The sequence below is a fragment of the Carlito syrichta genome, unplaced genomic scaffold (assembly GCF_000164805.1).
Source record: "Carlito syrichta isolate Samal-C Ts95f unplaced genomic scaffold, Tarsius_syrichta-2.0.1 Scaffold301993, whole genome shotgun sequence".
Lineage (NCBI taxonomy): Eukaryota > Metazoa > Chordata > Mammalia > Primates > Tarsiidae > Carlito > Carlito syrichta.
The window spans coordinates 226,089-248,413 of record NW_007246089.1 but is presented as its reverse complement, the minus strand read 5'-3'; the positions used below and the strand labels follow the sequence as shown (position 1 = coordinate 248,413).

At 36.6% G+C, this 22,325-nt stretch overlaps 1 protein-coding gene across 2 annotated transcripts in view; it reads left to right on the top strand.

Moving 5' to 3' along the window:
* The window catches only part of ISPD (isoprenoid synthase domain containing), a 307,704-nt gene extending 298,450 nt beyond the window's left edge, over nucleotides 1-9,254 (top strand). For both annotated transcript variants that reach the window (XM_021711282.1, XM_008055868.1), the window contains one exon: nucleotides 9,150-9,254. In XM_021711282.1, coding sequence (XP_021566957.1) covers nucleotides 9,150-9,254 — 105 coding nt within the window. The remainder of the gene's footprint in view (nucleotides 1-9,149) is intronic.
* Nucleotides 9,255-22,325: the final 13,071 nt, after the last annotated feature.

The following is a 22,325-nucleotide window of genomic DNA, read 5'->3' as shown; positions in this document are numbered from 1 at the left end:
TTTTATTGATTTTTTTCTATGTATTACTGTTTTTAATGTTTCATCTTGAAATCATTGCAGATTTACAATGAGATTTCAAAAATAGTACAAAGAATTTCTGTATACTATTGGCCCAGAATCTCTGATATTGACATCTTATGTTAACACAGTAACAAAATCAGGAAATTAACTTTGACACAGCTCTGTTATCTAATCTGCAAGTCTTATACAAAATTTACTGTCTGTTCCATGAGTGTACTCTTTCTGATCTAGGATCCAATCCTCAAACACAGGTAACATTTTGTTGTTGCTTTCTTTTTCATCTCTTTAATCAATTTTTTTTTTTTTTTTTTGGTGTTTTGTGGCTTTTACTTTTGACGAATACTGGTTTGTTATTTTGTATAATATCTTTCAATTTAGATTTTTCAGACATTGTCTCATAAATAAATTTAGGCTGTGCATATTTAACAAAAATACAACAGAATTAATGTTGCACTTGTCTAACTGAATTATATCAGAGGTCACATTATGTCTAATTGTCTCACTACTGTTGATGTTGACTGATCATTTAGTTAAAGTGGTGTCTAGCAGGTATCTCTATTGAAAATTTATTATTATTCCCTTAATAATTAATAATTCACTGTTGACTCTTCTGTTATTGATGTCTAGTTTTATACCATTGTGGCCAGAAAAGATACTTTATATAATTTAATTCTCCTTAAATTTACTGAGGCATATTTTATGCTCTGATACATAAACTATCTGGATAATGCTTCTTATGCTACTGAGAAGAATATATATTTTCTTGCCATTGGATAGAATGTTCTTAATAAGCCTGTGAGGTCCATATAGTCTAAAGTGTTGTTCAAGTCCACTGTTTTCTTATTTTCTTTCTGGATGGCATATTTATTGCTGAAAGTATGGTATTGACATCTTTCATTATTACTGTACTGCAATCTGTATCTCCTTGCAGATCCTTTAATGTTTGTTTCACATAGATATTTAGGTTCTTTGTTGTTAGGTGTATATTTATTTACAATTAGTATGTCCTCTTGACCCCTTTCTTATTATATAATATCCTTCTTTGTCTCTTTTTTGCAGTTTTTGGCTTAAAGTCTATTTTATCTCATATAAGTATAGCTACCCTTGCTATCTTTTGGGTTCCATTTGCAAATCTTTTTCCATCCCTTCATTTTCAGTCTATGTATGTCATTAAATGAATCTTTTTTAGGTAGTATAGTTGGGTCTTGTTTTATTATCCATTTCGTCACTCTCTGTTTTTTATAGGAGAATTTAATTTATTTACATTAAAGTAACTATTGATAGGTAAGGACTTAACATTGCCATTTTGTTGTATTCTGATTGCTTTGTAGATACTTTGTTTCTTTTCTTGTGGTTTGATGTTTTTATATAGTGGTGTGCTCTCATTGTTTCTGTTTTTGCTTTGTGCTTCTAAAGATTTTTTATTTGTGGTTACCATGAAGCTTATATAGAACATCTTGTATTTGTAACTGTCAATATATTTCAAGCTGATAGCAACTTAACTTTGATTGTATACAACTCTACACATTTACTCACCCTTTCTTCCACATTTTATGTTCTTTGATGTCAGAATTTCCACCATATTATGGTGTGTATCCCTTGATAGTTAATTTTAGCTATAGTTGTTGATAGTTTTGTTTTTGACCCCCATACTGGGGGTAGAATTGTCTTATACACCATCATTACAGTTTTAGAATATTCTGAATATAACTCTGTTGTACATATACTATTGCTTTCCGATGGTTGATGTTATTAATTAGAGGTCTTTTCTCTTAGGTTAACTAGCTCTCTTAAGCAATTCTTATAAGGCAGGTCTAGTAGTGATGGAGTCTTTTAGTTTTTATTTCTGGAAAAGTTTTATTTCTCCTTCATTTCTGAAAGACAGATTTGTTGGATAAAGTATTCTCTGTTGAAAGTTTGATTTTTTTCTTTTTCCCTTCAGCACTTTGAATATATCATCCTACTCCCTCTGAGACAGCAAGTTTTCTGCTGAGAAACTCACTGATAGTCATATTGTCAATCATTTTTATGTGCTATGTTTCTTATATTGTGCCACTCTCAGAATTTTTTCTTTGTCTTTTTTTCTATTTGTCAAATTTTTTTGTTTTGTATGTGTGTTTTTCAAATTTTGTTAATTTTGAATCCATATATTATTGTAGAATTTCTTTTTTCATAGCTTTTCCTGCTATTCTTTGAGACAGTATTTCAAAGTATTCTACAAAAGCCACATAAATTTGATCCTATTCTGAATTTTTTGTCAGTTATTTCATAGATCTCCTTTCCTTTCATTTACTAGAGTTTTTTTAGTTTCTTCTGGAGATGTAATGATTCCCTAATTCTTTGTAATCTTTGTGTCCTTACATTGTTGTCTGCGCATTTGAGGAGACAGCACCCTCTTCTGGCCTTTACAAGTGTTCTTCAGCAGAGATAGAAGTTTTAGCCTGTGAATTCTAGACGGGTCATCTGGCAACCACCCAGGCAGATATAATTTATGATTTCTCTGGTTGGGGGGACCATTGCCTTTTTTTCTGATGTCAGATGGGGCTGCTGGCTGGGCTTTGCTGTGCATTGAGACCACTAGCTAGGCTCTGCCATGAGGCAAAGATGCTGCCTGGATACTGCAATGGCTTCCGGTTAGGCCAGTCAACAAGATACATTCTCTGGCTAAGCCACTCCACTATTTGTGATCTGCAGTTGGGCAGGGCTGGCAGGCTGGGCTCCAATGTGAGATGGAGTTGCTGCTCTGAACAGGCAAAACCAGAAGCACCGAGATCTTTAGTTATGTGTGACAGCATCCTACAGGAGTCCAGGCATGTGATGGTGTGGATGCAGGCTTACACTGGTTGGAACGTGATGGGTGAGGTATGTCACAATAGAAAACTAAAAGGACTTAGTAACTTTGGGGTGAGTTGTGTGGGATCAAAAAATGTTTTCCTAATTAAAAGGGACATTGTATATGAGACTGTTTTTTCAAATTTATTGTTATATAATTTATATTATGAATGATATAAGAAAATAAAGTATGAAAGTGTAAAAAGTCCCAGATCTAGAAATAATTGAGGCAATAATGAACTCCTTGTTCATCAGGCCAGGTGTCTGGTGCCTTGGCTGCCCAAATTTTCCCCACTGCAATATGACTCAGAGCACCATGTAGTGTGAGTCTTTCCTTTCTCTATTCTCTCAAGGAACTAGTGCTGCCTTCCAGGGTTTTATTGATCAATCCTTTTTTCTTCATTATCTCTTTCCACAAATACTTATTATGTACGTGCTGTATGTCAAGATCCTATTCTAGGCACAGAGAATAAATCTAAAACTATTATGTGATGATTATGTTGATCAATAAACCCAAGTCCATTTTCATTAGATTCTCTCTATTTTTGGGAAACAGTTCTTCCACTTAAAGAAGCAAAAGAAAAAAAATGTATTGTAAAGATGTGGGATACAATTCAGGATTAGGTATAAAAACATTGATCATGCAGGTTCGTATGCCCCTCCCTCTCCTAGCAGTTTCCCTCAACTGTCAATTCCACCCCCCCCCAACAGTTTCCCATTACTGCCAATCGCTTGAGAATTTGTTTTTTTCTTTTTAAGAAAGATTTGGAAATTTACAAACACTAAACATTTATTTTTATCTCCACTAGGGGACAGTGTGTCATCATTTGTTTTGTTTTTTTGTTCCAGTAGAATGCATTTAAAAGGAAATTTAACTTCAAATTATTTTGATTTGATATTAATCTTCTTGCAAATATAACAAGCCTGTTAAAAGTTTAATAATTCTGCCACTTGTTATATTTTATATTGTATGTGGCATAGAGATGTGGTGGATGTGTTTATATATGACTAGATATGGCTAAGTACACCTTTATTTGTTTAGTGTTTGAAATTTGGTGACAGATAACAATTTTTGCCTAAGTTCACCAGAACAAGGGTGGCAGAAGGATATTAATGTCAAATTATAAGCAACCTGAATTTCAAGAGTTTTGTAATGGCAATTGAATTAGGTTTTAGGAGTAGAATTTGCTGAGACAATGTAATGTTTATCCTTCAAGAAGCACTGTGTAATCTGCTGAGACCTCTAAAGCCTAAATATATGTGCATATATTTTAACTTTATAGTTTTCCTTTTAGCAGTACATTGTATTCTTTAGGAGAAATGTATTTGGAGGATGTAGATCTCTAAAATATTTCCTTTCAGGTTGTCTATAAAGATTTGGAGAACAATGACATCATAGCTTTTCCTGCTATTCTTTGAGACAGTATTTCAAAGTATTCTACAAAAGCCACATAAATTTGATCCTAACAGTCGACCATAAATTTGTTTACACTTCTTTAATTCAAGTACTGACATCTGTGTAGCTCAACAACGAGATTTAACAGATTTAATGTTTTAAAATATATATTTTGTAAAAAGTTTGTCAAGTTTAACTACTCTGGGAATCATTTTTCCAAAAGTGGTCCTTTGAGAAAATTGAAAGGGAAAATGAGTGAATAAGGAATTGTAAAGACATGAACATTATAGAATTTGACCATTTGTACACTTGCAAGGTGCTCCTTATTAGTAGTTTACTTCTGGAAACGTGCTTTACTTGTCCAAATTTTGTGGTGGAAGGTGGAGAAGGAAGTAAAAGAAGAGCTGCTATGAGTTATGGAAGTGCCACTGTCTTCCCAATCTTCTGTGAAAATAAGAAATCCCCCTTTTCCCTAATTTCCCAAAAGTTTGCCAGTGGCTTAGAGGTCCCATGAGAATTTCTCATCAAGACTTCACCACTCTGCTAAAAATGCTAGATATCATCATCCTAAGGAAACCAAATTAACAATAACAGACACACATACAAAAAGACTGAAGTATGAGATTTCATTGCTAAGACTTCATTACAATGGAATAAATTTAGAATTACCTTATATGTTTAAGAGGCAGTGGTAATTAGAACTTTTCTTTTGTGCATCTTTATCTAAATGTTGTATATTTCCTCCTAATCTTGAAATTACAGGTGATAGAGAAATAGTTAAATATAAGTTTTCAGATAAAACTCATAATGAATTCTAATCTTAAATAATTCAGTTTTAGGATTTATAAAATAAAAAATAACTATTTTATATTGGCATTTTGGTATTCTTCTTAATATTCTGAAAATCCAGCTATTAAAAACTTCAAGATTCTTATTGAACAATTGTTACGTGATGAATAAAATGAAGTGATTTTTTTTAACATCTAAGTCAGCAGAAACCTAGGACTTTGTGGATTATTAATATGGTTTTTTTGTGGGGGGCCTTTTACTGAAGGCTAGAATTTTCTTTTTTTTTTTTGAGTTAGAGTCTCACTCTGTCGCTCAAACTGGAGTGCGGTGGCATGCTCTAGCCACCACAGCCTTGACCTACTGGGCTCCAGCGATCCTTCCACCTCAGCCTTCCAAGTAGCTACCACGTGCATGCGCTACCACGCCCAGCTAGTTTTTGATTTACTGTAGAGATGAGGTCTCGCCAAGTTGTCCGGGTGGGTCTTGAACCCCCAGGCTCAGGCAATCCACTTGCCTTGCCCTCCCAAAGTGCTGGGATTACAGGCTGAGCCACTGAACCTGTCCTAGAATTTTCAAACAGAAAAAATATTTTATTTATATGGATTCTGAAGATGTTTATAGAGAGAAATGTCCTCCAGAAATTTGCACAATGTTCTGTATTATTGATTTTACATGATAACAAATCAAATATAGTTTCTTGAATTTAAATAGCCTTGAAGCTAAATTTTAAGATGATTTTTTCTTCTGCGAAGAATAAAATATGTTTATTATAGACATTTGAAAGTATAACAAAGTACAAAGAAGAAATACAAATTACCATAAATTCTTCATCCAAAAGTAACTCTTGTTAACATGTTGATATTTTCCCTCCCAGTATTTTAAGAAAGTTGACTACTGAAGAGTATACTCGTTCCCATTGTTAGCTGGTTTCTATTTTTGCTATCATACAGTGGTAACCAGGAAAAAGAATCAATGTATTTTCAACTAGAAGCTGCATTTTTATTGTCTTATGAGAAGAAAGAGTTTGAAATTTTATGATGTCTTTTTCATGATTGGACTGGGGTTTTAGGTTTGAGGAGGAAGACCACAGATGTAAATGCTATTTTTATATTATATCAAGAGTGCATAATATCAACATGATTACTCACTCTTCATATTGACATTGTTTGCTTAAGTCTAATATCAACAATTTTTGTTATATAATATTTGGACCTCAGAAAGGAATATGTACTTATGTATATGTGTATGTAATGTGTGTGTATATATATATATGTGTATATGTGTGTGTGTGTGTGTGTATGTGTGTGTATACATACATACAAGGCTGTTTAGATTTATATATGTGAATGATAAAATGACCACCTGTACCACCCTTCTTGTTCCCACTCTTCTCAAGGATTAAAACAAATTTTTTTGCATATTTGCTGACAGCAAGAAATTATTTTTCAAATTATATTTGAGTTCACGTTTTCTTCTGTTATCAATACTGTCCTAAAGATATGGAATTTTGTGATAAGTTCAAAATCCATAAATTGTGTGATTATCTGATCTTTGCACATACTTTGAGTTTTTTGAGTATATATATGTGTGTCTCATCATCTTGTTGAATCTGTTTTTAAATTTCCATATTTTTCAAGGGTAGAATTATCAAATGAGTTCATATAGAGAAGGAAAACAGATATTCAGGGGAATGACTTAATTTCTTGTCACTGAATTCTAATCTTTCTAAATGAAGCCTATAAAAATTACAGAAGTAAATTAATCTTTAAAAGAACATCTTACTTAAATTCGTTATTAGCTAAAAGTATGCAAGTTACAGAGCTATGAAAATGAGCATAGAAGATTTATTTTAAGATATAGAAATGCCATTTTTCTAGCCCTGGGATCTTAGGTGGTTTTCTCTTAATTTCTTCATTTGTTACTGTGCTGTCTTCATTATGATAAGTATAAACTGGCTTCAAAAGAGTGATTAGGATAGATTATTTCTGTTTATTTTAAAAAGAGGAATCCTTACTTATCATTTAATTTAACTTAACTGTGTTATTAATTTGATAGACGAGACTAAGGAATAGAGGTGCATTAAGACCCTGCAGCATTGTAATTCATTGATTATTAAGAGTGACAAATGCATGTCCATGGTTGGTTTGTATTTTGTTCAGTTTTAAAATATTTATTTCTATGTTTATGAATGATGTGACATGGATGATACCTACTCTCATGTAAGTGAATCATATTTTAAACCCAAACTTATCTGACTTTGTGATTTCTTTATGTGTGATTTAGGTCTTGTAATAGTCTGGAAACAAAAACAGCATAGGAAACCAATATTGAAATGTCATATAAATCCCACTTGAGAGAAGCAAAGTAGTTGCTCTTCCCCAACTCCATACCTTAAAACACAACCAGAGAGATTGACAGGAAAGAGCAATTTCAGCAGAGGTGGTCTCTCACCATCATCCCCATAGATAAGGAACCCAGTACCAGCAAGGTTGGAGGCCTGTAGTGGTAGGGGCAAAACTTCAATAGTATTTCTTTTGTGCTACTGCCAGCCTTCAAGCTAAATATGCAAATAGGGTAAACAATACAGCAATGTCAGCGAACGACATCACCTGAAAGAGTGGTGATATCTATCATCATTGTCAGAACCTTCTTCACTTTGAATTTGTTCCAATTTATGGTGTTCTACCATGTGTTCGATATTGAGCTAAGTGTTCCATATTCAAAGATACGAAACATTATTTACATCAAAAATGTACCATCTGGTAAAATAGATGGTTAACTAAAAAGACTATTAAAATTCGTGTGCTAGAGGAATTTACAGCTGTGGAAACATAGTCACACAAACTGGGCTGGAAGATAGGAGTCAGGTTAGATTTCAAGAGTTACTGATATCAGGGCTGAACCCCAACGAATAATTAAGGCTAGCTAAGCCAGCAAGGGTGTGAGAAAGCTTTCTGGTAAAGGGATTAGTTGTTAAAACGTGATTCAACCTCAGAAAAATAACTTGTTTGGGCAGTCTTAAACAGTTCTTTATGGCTTGGAGAATTGAGTTGTTTTTAAGGGAATGTCAAGAAGAGGCTGGAAGGATAAAAGACTTTATCAGGTAAAGAGGTCAGATTTTATCCCGAGGTATAAAAGTAGCCGTCAAAGGATTTGAGGCGGGGTAGTGTATGATCAGATCTGCATTTTAAAATAAACATTTTGCCTTCTCTGTGGGAAAAGAAGTAGAAAAGGCAAGACTTCAGAGGGACTCTTTATGAGAGTGTTTCAGTAATTGAGGATAGAGGGTATGCTGGCAGTGGTCGTTTGAGTGGCACGATCCTTGATGCCTTATTCCAGTGTGAATGGATGCAAGAAACAATAAGGAAGAAGAATCAATTGTTCCTAGCAATATACTGGATATTGGGATAAGGCATTAAGAATGATGCTGAGTTTAGAGATTGGTTACCATATCCCTCTATTAAAATACAGCACAGTTCACAACATGGAGACCTGAAAGATATTAGCTCTGTTTCCACTTTCTCTTCCCCTTTATATTATAATCTCATACTTTTGAGTCTAAATAATTAGAATAAGTGAATTTTCATGGACAATATGACTTCAAAGACAAAAACCACATTTTAGTAACTTGTGAAATAACTCATTTTATGGATTCGCCTACTCCTTACTTTACAAAAGGCAAGCAGGTTCCCTCCCATCCCCACCCCACGCTAGCACTCACAAACAGTTCATAACGAAGTTGGAGAACATTCAGAAGCAAGACAAAGAAAGGGCTTGCATCATCTACAAAATATTCACACTTCAGTGAGGAGCCAACGTTTGTCAGAAATCACATTAGGAAAAAATAATCTTTTGTTTCTTTCTGTTAGCATGTGAAATTGTGTCAGTGTTTTTCTTTGTATCTTTGGCAGATTGTTTTTTGGTCTGTAATGAAAAGTGGTTGCAAAAACATTTCTATTTTACTTGGGAGACTGTGACCATGCCAGTGGCTGTGATCTGAGTTTATACAGTGCTAGATCCAAAGAGCAGCAGAGATTGAAGAGTGGCTCCTTGTCAAATGAATGTATGATATATTTTCTAAAATGGTTGTTGTTTTATTCTTTCTTTTCAGGATGAACAGAAGCTACAGGAAAGTTTAAGGCAAGGCACCATCATCATTGCTGCCTTAATCAAAGAAAGAAATTCTGGACTTGTTGGTCAGCTACTGGTAGCATGAAGTGCACAAAGAAAACTACCTGTTTGCCTTTTTAAAACACATATCCAAGTATCTCTATTGTGCTTCATTATCGCCTTATTATCTGTGGTAGAATGTTTGAGATGTCTTCTATGTCATCTTATAATTTGTAGGAACTTAGACTATAAAAGTGGATCATTGTTTATATCAGTGAAATAAAGAATACTTTTGTGCCAGGTGCGGTGGCTCAAGCCTGTAATCCCACCACTTTGGGAGGCCGAGGTGAGAGGATTGCCTGAGCTCATGGGTTCGAGACCAGCCTGGGCAACTTGGTGAGACCTCGTCTCTACAATAAATAAAAAAAATAAGCCGGGCATGATAGTGTGCACCTGTAGTTCCAGCTACTTGGAAGGCTGAGGCGGAAGGATTGCCTGAGCCCAGCAGATTGAGGCTGCAGTGGCTGTGAGCATGCCACTGCACTCCAGCCTGGGCAACAGAGTGAGACTCTGACTCAAAAAAAAAAAAAAAAACCAAAACCAAAAACAAAACCCCAAAACAGAAAAACAAAAAACGATACTTTTGTTTATGTCAAATATAATTGCCTGAACCAGAAAAGAGTGGGTATGTGAAAAATAATAGCCTTCACATGGGAGAATCTTTTCACAAAGTCTTGAAAAGTTTGAAAAAAAAAAGGTGAGCTATTCTTTCAAGCAGGGGTCTCCAACCCCTGGGTCACAGACAAGTATCAGGCCATGCAGCAGGAGGTAAGTGGTGGGCTAGGGAGCAAAGCTTCATCGGTATCTACAGCTTCTCCTCATCTCTGGCATTACTGCCTGAATTCCATCTCCTGTCAGATCAGGCGACATTAGAACCTCATAGGAACACGAACCCTCTTGTGAACTACGTATGAGAGGTATCTCGTGCATTTCATTTCATTTTTTTTTTTTTTTTTGAGTTGGAGTCTCACTGTCGCCCAGACTGGAGTGCAGTGGCCGCTCCCGGCCACCGCAGCCTCGACCTGCTGGGCTCCGACGATCCTTCCGCCTCAGCCTTCCAAGTAACTGGAACTACAGGCGCACGCTACCATGCCCGACTAATTTTATTTATTTATTTATTGTAGAGATGAGGTCTTGCCTGCCCAGGTGGGTGTCGAACCCACGGGTTCAGGCAATCCACTCACCTCAGCCTCCCATAGGCACGGGATTACAGGCTGAGCCACCGAGCCCGGCTTCTCGTGCACTTCTTATGAGAGTCTGATACCTGATGATCTGAGATGGAGCTAAGGTGGTGATGCTAGTACTGGGGAGTGACTGCAAATACAGATTACATTAGCATTGAGGTTTGACTGCACATCCATCCCCCACCTCACATCCATGGAAAACTTGTCTTCCATGAAACTGGTCCTTGATGCCCGAAAGACTGGGGACTGCTGCTTTCAAGGAATGAGAATTTAGAAAGCTTTAGATAATATCTTAACTCTGTGTTAATTAAATCATACTACAATGAAGATAATGGATAAGCGGCAGAATTTTTCTTAATTCTAAAATATCCTTTCATCATGTGATATTTTGTCTTTCTGTCTTGTGCAGAAACTCCTCACACCTTAAAAATTAGGAGGATAACCGGAAGTGGAATTCTTTCTAATGTCTTCCCCATTTGCCTCATGGACTCTAGATCCCTAAAGGAGACATAATCTTATACTACTTTTCTATTTTAAAAGTGTATATTTTTCTTGGTTTAGGAAATGTAAATATGACTTACATTGTTGCAGAAGGTCTCTAGTTATTCTGAATAGGCTTTAAAAGGTCTGGAAAATTTCATAAAAGTTATATTAGTCTATCCCTGGTTTAATTATCTTCTATAAGGCAGAGAATCTGTTGCACATCATAAAGTAAAATTAGCTACTCATTCGATACAGGATATTGCTACCTTTTACAATCAATTTCTTATTCTTTGCAATTTCCATTGGTATATGTACCTTAAATGTTAATATTTTCTGATTCATCATATTTTTAAATTATGTGTGTCCAGTCACTAGAGATTAGGTTTATTATATGCATATTCTTATTTTGTAAAACAGATTATGTCAGATTATTCCAGGATTTAGGCTGCATATTGAAACTAAGTGAAAGTTGCATGAAATGTTTTCAGTTAAAGATAGATGATAAAATATCTACCTTGTGGAATTTTTCTTTAACATGTTGGAGAATTTTTTTCCTGTATTTTTCAAATACCTATATAGTAAAAGAGTTATATATTTTATATTTAAGTCATAGTGAGAATATAATGGGCATGGTATAATAATTGCAATTCATTCTCCTAAATGAAATGTGTTATTTGAATGTAGGCTTGGATCTAAATTCCTGGGCTCGCCACTTTTTTTGTCTCTCTAGGAATGTTAAGAAACATCAAATCCATTTGTTCACATTTTTGAGGGTGAAATATGTGGACAATGTGTAGATTTTTGGTTAGAGTGTCTATGCTCCTGTTAAGGGGATGGCTGTGTGTTGAAACAGCTGCCAAGTCCACACCATGTGCCTGTTGAAGTCTTCGGGTGAGATGTTTGAAGAGTTTGCAAGAGCTCTCAAAGGCAGAAGGGGAAATGTTATCAAGGTTGTAAAGGGGGAGGATAAGTGTCCCCCCTTTAAGAAGAAGGCAGAACACTGGGCATATCTGTGGCACCGCAAAATCACCCTGCTCTATGGTGTTGCTGACTGAGTTCACATAGATTTCAACTTAATAAATGTTATAGCAAATGAGAATTTATCCTGGAGCAGTGAGCATGATTTACCCTAGGCAATCAGACATATTTAGTGTAATTAAGTCTAGTTAATACAATATTAAATCGTGCCTGAAAAAAATAGTATTTGGTTCTTTATAGTTTACAAAGCAGTTTGCAGCATTGGAAAATTACAAATCTGTGCATCCTTCACTATCTAGATGAGGAAATTGGGGATCTTAGTTACCTTGCCAAGAGTCATGGGACTGCACAGTAACAAGAGGCAGGGTTTAAACTCAGGAGGACTGATAATAAGTGTTCAGCTCATTATCCCTGTCTAGCAATGATGCATGGCAGAGACCGCCAAAGGAGAAGCTGCAATGTACAAGCCAAAAGCTCTGAAGGAGTAGTGGAGGGAGGAATGGACACGAAATGGACAGGGAGGGGAGACAGTCTGTCCAAACACCTGACAAGATCCCTGGAGCCTTTGACTTTTCTCCACCTTCCCAACATACAGAAATTGTAGCTGGGATGAAGGAAATGGAGAGAATTATTGGCCAAGAGAGAAAGATAAATGCTTTTATCATTTGTTAAGAGATCCAGAGGCAACCCAGTTAGGTTTTTATCACTGTTTCTGTAAATTTACTTTACTAAGGATGGTCCATTCTCATATTATTTTCCAAAATGTCTTTTAAAAAATAGTGATTATGTTTGAGGATTGCTGACATTGCTTCTACTTGTGAGAAATTTTATGAACCGTTTTCTTTCTAAATTGATGCTACTGAAATGTGGTTTAAAATTAGTCATTTTAGGAATTCCTCACAGTATGAACAATGATTTGGTTGATGACATATTGATAGGAAGTAGTATTTTTTTTCATAGACATGCTAAATTTGAGATGACTTGTTGCAAGTATACACAGCTAAAGAAAAGCAATCCCTATATTCCATCAGAACCATTGTTATTATGGTCATTTTAAGCATTTTGCCTTGGTTTAACAGGAAACACTTTTCCCCTGTTAATTTATTATAGCTCAAATTTTACTTTATATGTATAAATGCAGCAATTATTTAATAAAAATCAATTTGTGGAACATTTTTATATTAAAAAGTATAAATTTTGCTTTGTTTTAATGTTGAAACCAATTATAAATCCACAAAATCATACATCATAATATTTTAATTAAAATATCAAGAAAACTATTTGGAAGGAAAAAGATTAAATGATTGTAAAAGTTTAATTTGTAGATAAACAAAGTAAATTAAACAATTTAATTTAGGATTTGTTTGTATAGCTTAAAATCAGTGGACCAGAAGTGACTGTGTGGATAGTATTTAACATTGTAGCATTTATATATGTTCTTATACATTTCATTTTCAAAATTCTGAAAAATGTATGCATATTTTAAAGATGAAAACTAACAAAGTGCTATGAAAGATTCTAAATACGATCTCTTTACAAAAAAGTTAATTGATAAGCAAATAAGTTATTGATATTTTAAAATCTAATAGCATTTTCATTTATATTTAGTATATATGTACATATTTTTTCAAGCAAACTCAGTCACAAATAAATGTAACATTTTCAAAATATAACAATATGATGCTATACATCACAGAAAGAATTTGAAGCCCAGATCTATTATTCTGTAAAAAATTAAAAGTTGCAAAATCAGCTGTCTCCACTAGATTTTCTCTTCTTCTCTTCATTTTTAACCAGCTTCTTCACAATTATAGTAACTGCTAAGCATTTGAAGCTGTACTCAGGCACCTTGGAAAAAAGTATTGCAATCACTTAACAATGTCTGTGATGAGTTATTGTTTAGGGCTCATCTTTTCCTTCCCTTCCCTTCTACTGGAGGATCACATGTTTAGTTTTTGTATTTGGGATTCATCATGTGACTGGCTTTGGCCAATAGATTGAGTCAGAAGTGGCAGTGTGCTGTTGAGATTATGACTTGTGAGACCTCATGTGTTTCTTCTGCTTCCACCACCACCAAGGGAAGAATATACCCAGCCTAACCTGCTGTCCCCAAAGGGAAGATGAGAGCCTAGGTCAACTGACCCCCAGCTAACCCACATATGGATGAAAGACCCGCCTGGGAGCAGCAGAGACACCTACCCAAATTGCGTTGACCTCCAGCAGACATGTGAGCAAAATAAATGCTCATAGTCTTTTGCTAGTACTGAGTTTTGAGTCTTTTAATTGCACACCGACTGGTAACTAATTAAAGAAAATCTGTGGCAATGTTTGTCCTCTCAAGTCTAAGATGTATCTGGAGACACATTTTACTAAAGCAGAATGCTTATAGGAGAATTATTACAGCAGTGATCCCAAAGTACTAGAAGGTTCTGAAAATAGTTCATTCCATATTAAATTGTTTCTAAAGGGGAAAAATATACTTGAATGTTGTAGAAAAATTATCAAAAGAGGTGAAACTCTCTTGGATATTAAATTATATTGAGTTAAAAAATGTGCATTTAAAATAATAGATGATAAAAATAGTTAACACTTATTACATGATTCCTAACTATGTTCTAAGAATTGTTCCTGGTGTTTTACATGCACATAGCTTATTTCTTTATTCTTCACGAAACTTTATGTGCTAGGTAGTATGCATGTCACCATTTAGAAGTTGAGGACGTGCCTTGGGAGGCTGAGGTGAGTGGATTGCCTGAGCCCACAGGTTCAAGACCCCCCTGGGCAACTTGGTGAGACCTCATCTCTACAATAAATCAAAAAATTAGCCGGGCGTAGTAGCGCGCACTTATAGATCCAGCTACTTGGAAGGCTGAGGCGAAAGCATCACCGGAGTCCAGCAGGTCAAGGCTGCGGTGGCCAGGAGCGGCCACTGCACTCCAGTCTGGGTGACAGAGTAAGACTCCAACTCAAAAAAAAAAAAGAAGTTGAGGAAACCAGCACACATACATTTTGAATAACTTATTTAGAATTAACCAGGTAGCAAGTGGGAGAAATGAGATTCAAATTTGTTTACATAGCCCCAGAGCTTATATTTCTAAGCACTATGATACATAATATTACCAAACATACTATTTTAAGAAAACTTAAAGAATGATGCTCAAAGATGGGACTTTCAGTCTTTTTTTTCTTTAATAGCAAGAGAAAGGAAATGGGTTAAAACCCATTATTTTCTGGTGTTTCTATACACTTCCCCTCCTTTGTTCATCACCACCCACAACAGACAAACATATTCTGGAACGTCCTTGGATCTGCACATGCTGATGATATCAACAAAGCCTGATATGCACATGTGGTTGCTGTTCATACCGTCACTGTGAGCTCTAAAGTTGTTGGGATTTTCTCAGGCAATGGTCAATGAAAGTAGAAGATGGAAATGTGGAAGCAAGTGCTTTCTTGATGAAAAAGAGATGCAGGTAGCCATTCGTACCTTAGCAATATAGCAAGGCATAAAACGAGAAGATAAAAACCACTCACCATTTTTATTTAAAAAGGTATAGAGAAGTGCCCAGGAATGAGAAAGTATGTAGTCTCCCCTTGCCATGAATAGTCTCAATCACATGTTAACCAATGTTTGCTCGACAGAAAATTATGGGGGTGAATGATGCCCAATTTGATAACAGAGGCCAGAGCAGGGCCAGATTGTTTTTCCCTTCCCATCTAAACAATTAGAATCTTTGATTTTTCTTTTAACACCATCTTTGCAGCTGAAATGCGTTATGCAAATTAATCCTCTACTTATTAAGATGCTACCAAATAATCTGAACAGTTGTTCAAACATCTGGATCTGTTTAGCAGCATTGATGAAGCCTGGCTTGTCAAATGTAGTTTTTTTTTTTTCCAATGTAATCTTAATTAATCCTTGCAGGGGCTCTATGAGGTAGGTCTCTATCAACCTTATAATATGACAGTTGCAAAAAGGCAGATGCAGAGATTAAGGGCTCATATCACCCCCCCTCCCCACTACTGGAACCCAAACCAAGTTTGGAAATCCAGCATTTCTGACCTCTACTTTGACTGAATAGTTGTTTAGGGAATTGGATCACAAATAGGAAGCACTGTGACCAAGGTTTAAAAAATTCGGTTAAATCTACCTTAGAATTTTATCTGGATTCATTCCCTAATATTCCATTTTGCAATACTACAGTTGAGCCCAGAGGCAAAAGCTTCAACAAGACCCGAGGGAGAGGCATGATTTGAGACTCCACGTGGAGACCAATTTTGCAAGAATTTCCACTAGTCTGCAGACTGTAATAATTGTGTTATTTGGATAAGGTTTGGCAAAGCATCTAGTAGATTAACTGATGAGGTTTCTGGAACTTTGCCATTTTGGAGCTATCCATTATGTTCTTTGTTCTACCTCATTATAAAATGGGCCATTGAAATTGGTTGGTTTATTGGTATGTCGGGTTTTTATTTATATTTTTTTCCTTTTCTATTCTTTACATCTGAGCTTTTAATTTGGTTGAAAGCAAGCTCTTCAGACTAAGAGGATAACAAAACATCCCTTTGAGGAGGAGGAAATAGATGATAAAATCTGTGTGTTACTAATTTTCTTCAATAGTTCGGAGGAATTTTTTTTTCCATCCTGTGTGTGTTTTTAAGACCTTGTTAAGTTCATAGTTCTTCTTTTCTTTTCCTGTTTGAATAGAAAATCATTCTCTTTAATCCCACCTGAGTTTTAAAAATGTATTATTGATCTGCCCAGTTCAGGAATTCAGTTGCCTGTTTTACTGAATGGAGGTATGTATGACCCGATGGTAAAAGAATGCTATTCAAAGACATTTCCTCCTGTTTGTTTCTTGGCTCAGTTACTGTTCACATAGATCTGGAAAGAAGCCAAAATATGTGAACAAATTAAGAGTTTTGAGAATCCCAGTGGGAATATCCATAAGTTCTGCCATAAATAGGGAATGTAAGATAAATGAAGATAAACACAGCATACTATAAAAGACAGCCATGTTAAGCAATTATAGACCATCTATTCTTGGCTTTGGTTTTGAACATCTTAATGAATCTTAAAAGATGTGGGTTAATCATGAAGTGATGCATAATACCACTCTTTCTCAATCCTATATGTGTTACCTAAAGAGAATTTTATTTTGCTTCTAGTTATTGCTTAATATCCAACAATTGTTGGCCGGGTGTGGTGGCTCAGCCTGTAATCTCAGCACTTTGGGAGGCCGAGGCAAGAGGATTGCCTGAGTGCAGGGATTCGAGACCAGCCTGGACAACTTGGTGAGACCTTGTCTTTACAATAAATCACAAAAAAAAAACTAGCTGGGCATGGTGACATGTGTCTGTATTTCCAGCTTCTTGAAAGGCTGAGGCAGGAGGATCGCCTAAGCCCAGCAGGTCAAGGCTGCGGTAACTGTGAGCGTGCCACTGCACTCCAGCCTGGGTGACAAGAGTGAGACTCCAACTCAAAAAAAAAACCCCCAAAAACTGTTCAACTCTGAAGTCACTGTTTTGTATTTCCTTAGCACACTAAATACTTATAATATGCAAATCACTAATCACTAATAAGGCATTAGTTATTCTTTTTACATATTTACACAAATCATTGAGTACAGTAAAGGATAATTTGAAAGACTGGAGATTTTTTCTCATAGAGATTTCTGATGCACACTTTTCTTAGAACTGTCACTCAGCATATGAACTGAAAATTGTGTTGGAAGAGAGAAGTTCAGTAGCATTCCTTGGTCTCTTTATTATTTTAGTCAAGTACTAAAACTTAAATATTTACTCCCTTTAGAATGACAGCCCAAAAGCTTAAGCTTACCAGTATGATATTTCCATTAATTTTCATGTATGTGCATAGACAGAAAGAGAAGGAACGTAGAGAAATAGAGGGAAAAAGTAATTAATTTTTTTCATGCAAACATTCTCTCGAAAGAGTTGTTCTAAAACAATTGCAGTGTGAGTGTGTACTTTGTATGCATATACAAGAACTCCTAGACACTAGGTGTCACTGATTCTGTGAAGTGGGAAAATAGAGTAAATGAATACATCTGATGCATTTGTATACATTTGTATACATGCTTATGCCAAATAATTACACATAATTATGCCAAATAATTACACATAATTAACAATACTCATTGGTGATGTAGATTGAACACTTTTTTTTTGAATGGCCGTCTCACTTTGCCGCTCAGGCTGGAGTGCAATGGCACAAGCACAACTCAATGCAGCCTCAATCTCCTGGGTTCAGGTGATTCTTCTGCCTCAGCTTCTTGAGTAGTTGGGGATACAGGTGCCTGCCACCACACCTGGCTAATTTTTCAAAAAATTTTTTTGTAGAGATGTGGTCTTGGTATGTTTTCCAGACTGGTCTCAAACTCTTGTGTTCAAACAATCCTCCCACCTTGGCCTCCCAACGTACTGGGATTGTAGATGTGAGCCACCACACCTGAACACATTTTTTAAAGCATGTATCTTTTATGTCGGCAGCCTCACTAGCCTGTGATGTAAAAATGAGGTTACACTTCGTTTTTTTTTTTTTAGATTCATATTATCATAATATGGGCCCACATCATTTCTGCCAGAAACTAACCTGACTCATAGTGTCCTCCCCAGAGATTTCATGCATGTACCAGAATAAGGCCCTCAGTTTCTTGTACCTTTCGTTTTTCATCTTGTTACCATTACCGCTTTGCTGGTGATCCTCATGAGAAAGCCACTCTACTGGGCACTGTCACCTCCAGTCCTAGTTGTCCCTCTATGTCCCCCCAAGAGAGGGATGTCTGTACATCTGGGATATCAGTGTTGAATGCTTTTCTGGCTCACTCAGGAAGCCTGACCTCAGACAAGTGTGATTGGAGGAGGTGGAGACTAGACACTCCCTGATCCTCAATAATCTTTCTGCACTTTGTATGCATATACAAGAACTTCTAGAGACTAGGTGTCACTGATTCTATGAAGAGGGAAAGTAGGGTAAATGAATATATCCGATGCATTTGTATACATAATAAATGCATACTTATAACAATGGAGAGTGGAATATGATAAAAGTGAATGAAACGTGGTATTGTTAGGTGGTGATCAAAGGTCAGAGGAGACAGTTCACTGGCATCTGACATGCAGAGTATGCCCTATCTTGTTGCAGCCTTAGTACTGGAGATTTGGCTTAGGCTCCACCAGAGAGAAACAAAAGCAGGTTTGCCACTCATGTCAGGCCCCTGTCTCTACTTGCCTGTCAGAAACACTTCAGATCCCTGAATCTCTGAGCCCAGCTACTCCTGAACTAGAGGATGAGCAGTGCCTGCAGTCTACTCTACCCCCATCCAAATGACCTGCCTCATTGATTATATCAAGATTAGATCCTCCCAGAATGGGTGACAGTACTATCATCCCTCATCTTCAAGGAAAGTGCTCATGTGTCCAACAAGTTAACCACAAAATAGTGTGGATATTGATATATTTCCCTATGTCTGGATTTTTAAAGTTTTAACCTGGCCAAGCATGGTAGCTCAAGTATGTAATCCCAGCACTTTGGGAAGTGAAGGCAAGAGAATTGCCCAGGGGTTCGAGACCAAACTGGGCAACTTGGTGAGACCTTATCTCTACAATAAATCAAAAATTAGCCGGGCGTGGTGGTGCACGCCTGTAGTTCCAGCTACTTGGAAGGCTGAGGCAGAAGGCTCGCTGGAGCCCAGCAGGCCGAGGCTGCAGTGGCTGGGAGCGTGCCACTGCACTCCAGCCTGGGCAACAGGGTGAGACTCCAACTAAAAAAAAAGAAAAAAAAATGTTTTCAGCCTCAGTCAACCCTAGCACTCTAATTTTTTTCAAAAATATATTTAACTGGGAGAAATATTCTGTGATTTGAATGAATTAAAAAAATACAATTTTACCAAGTAACACACGTATGAGCAAAGTATGTGAAAGACAGACTCTGCTTTTTCTTAATAAAAATCTCAATTATCTCCTAGAGTATCTTGAAGACAAATGAGTTATTTAATAATAATTACCATGAAGTTGTGTTTTACTCTTTTTTTTGTGAGTCAGGGATCTCACTCTGTCGCCCAAGCTGAGTACAGTGGCACAATCACGGCTCACCACAGCCTAGGCCTCTTGGGCTAAGGCGATCCTTCCTCTTCAACCCCTCAAGTAGCTGAGACTACAGGTGTGCACCACCACACCCAGCTATTTTTTAAAAAATTTTTTGTAGAGACAAAATCTTGCTATGTTGCCTAAACTGGTCTTGAACTCCTGGGCTCAAGCATCTTCCCACTTCGGCCTCCTGAAATGCTGGAATTACAAGTGTGAGCCACTATGCCCTGTTGTGTTTTATTCTTTACTAAGTAATTTTCACATGTTATCTGATGTACCTTTCTTGAGAATTCACAGTTATCAGTGTGTTACAGAAGAGCCTGAGGTCTGTAGAGGCCAAACAAAGATCCTAAAATCACACAGGAGTGCCATAGCTAGTGCCCAAAGACCCTTTTTTGTACTCTTTCTACACTGCTTCCTGTCAACTAGGACTTAAAAACTGATCCTACATAACAGTAGGGAAATAATAGATTAAAAAAATTAGAGTGATAAAAAAGTTGATAGTCTATTTATTCAATTGTGTTCCAGTGTTTTGTTTTGAATCTCATTCTTCTATGGGCTTCGGGCCAACTGACAGAGTTATTAACAACAGATGTGTGTTTCTTGGTCATTAAGATGAGAACTGTATAGCAGGGTAAATCCTGACTCTAACTTACTGAACATCTCTTATGAACAAGACCTCCAGGTTCTATGAAAATTCTATGAAGATACAAAAAGACAGGATTCCTATTGTCTTTGATACATTTTCCAGAAAGGTGAGAAAGACAAAAATTATGACAATGGAGAGTGGAATATGGTAAAAATGAAGTAAATGGTACTGTTAGGTAGTGATTGAAGCTCAGAAGAGATGGCCCACTGGCTTCTGACATGCAGAGTATACTCTGTCTCCTTGCAACCTTAATACTCAAGATTTGGCTTAGCCTCCTACTAATCTTCCCAAACTTTCCTAGCAGCAACACATCCTCTTCGGTATTCACTTAGCACCAGTGGATACTTCCACTTACTGATTTCATAGCAAGCTGTTCTCTTTCTATATCTCTCTTCACTTTTAAATTCACTTTTAAGATGTAATCCCCTTGAGGCTACCCATGAAGTTGTACCTGTTCAGTTAACTCCAACTTTCATTAAAAGTAGCAGTAACTTGCTAAGGTCCCTTTCAGGCATACAATTTAATTACAGTTCAGTAATAGAATCAACAGTTCTAAAATTAAGCCTTTATTTGTTTTGATATAAACCCCTGAAGAATTTACAGCCTCGCTTAGCAAGGGAGACAGACTATATAAATCAAGTGATGTTTAAGCATTCATTGAGGCATATATATTGTGCTAGAATCTCAATTCAAAAATTCATGTGTCTAAAAATATCTCCTTTAAAAAAAAATCAAAGTATCCTTGATTGCAAGCTCCGATCCTGTGAGGTTAGAAGAAAATCCCATCAGGGATGTCTAAAGACTTTGGGTCTCAAGAAGCTTTAAAGCATCAGAACTGTCCCTTTCGTTCTCAGCCATCAGTCTCTACTGTTGATCACTAATGACCCCAGTGTCCCTGCAGGTCCAGTGATTGGGGAATGAACACAACCCAGGTTCCTCCTCTCCTGGGTCTCCTTGGCTTCTTTATCTACAAGTGTCTCCTGGTCTTCCTCCCTCTGTCTCCCTCCACACCCCATCATCCCTTCCAAAATCTCTGAGGCAAGAAATGACAAAGCCAGGCTACAGGTTTTAAATATAATGGTGGGGAAAAAAAAAAAAAAAGAACAGAGCAAAACATAAATGAATAACTCAAGTAGTCCTGCCTTCTTTATATTGGGTATTAAACGAAAGGTGTAGAAAATGAGTCTCTCCTTCCCGAGCAATTCCCTCTTCCCTCCCAAGCCCACAGATCCTCCCAGCGACTATCCCATGACCTCCAGTCTTGCATCTTTAATTGCCTACTGAACAACATGTTTATACTTGGGTATCTTACTTTTCCATTAAACTTAAGACAGCCTACATTTTCTCCCCCAAGCTTGGCTTGCTCCCCAAATTTATGTCTGTGTTGATGTTACTGTTATTTGCGGCTGCTCCCCATCTTTTGGAGTTTTGGACCCTTGGCTATTTTCCTTGTTCCCTATACACCTGCCTGTCTTTGAGCAGTCCATCAAGTCAGAGCTGGCTTCTTCCCTTTCCCTGCCATCATTTTTGTCACTTCAAGCTACTCACGTCCCATATGCCACACACTCCAGCAAACCACTCACCAGTTCCCTGTCAACATTGTCTTTTACCTTTGAATATGCTGTTGCTGCCTGGTGTTCCCTGGTGTTAACATCTTTTGACACTTGTTTTTTCTTCATCTATACTTATGTTGTACTTTAGTTTAAAACTCACA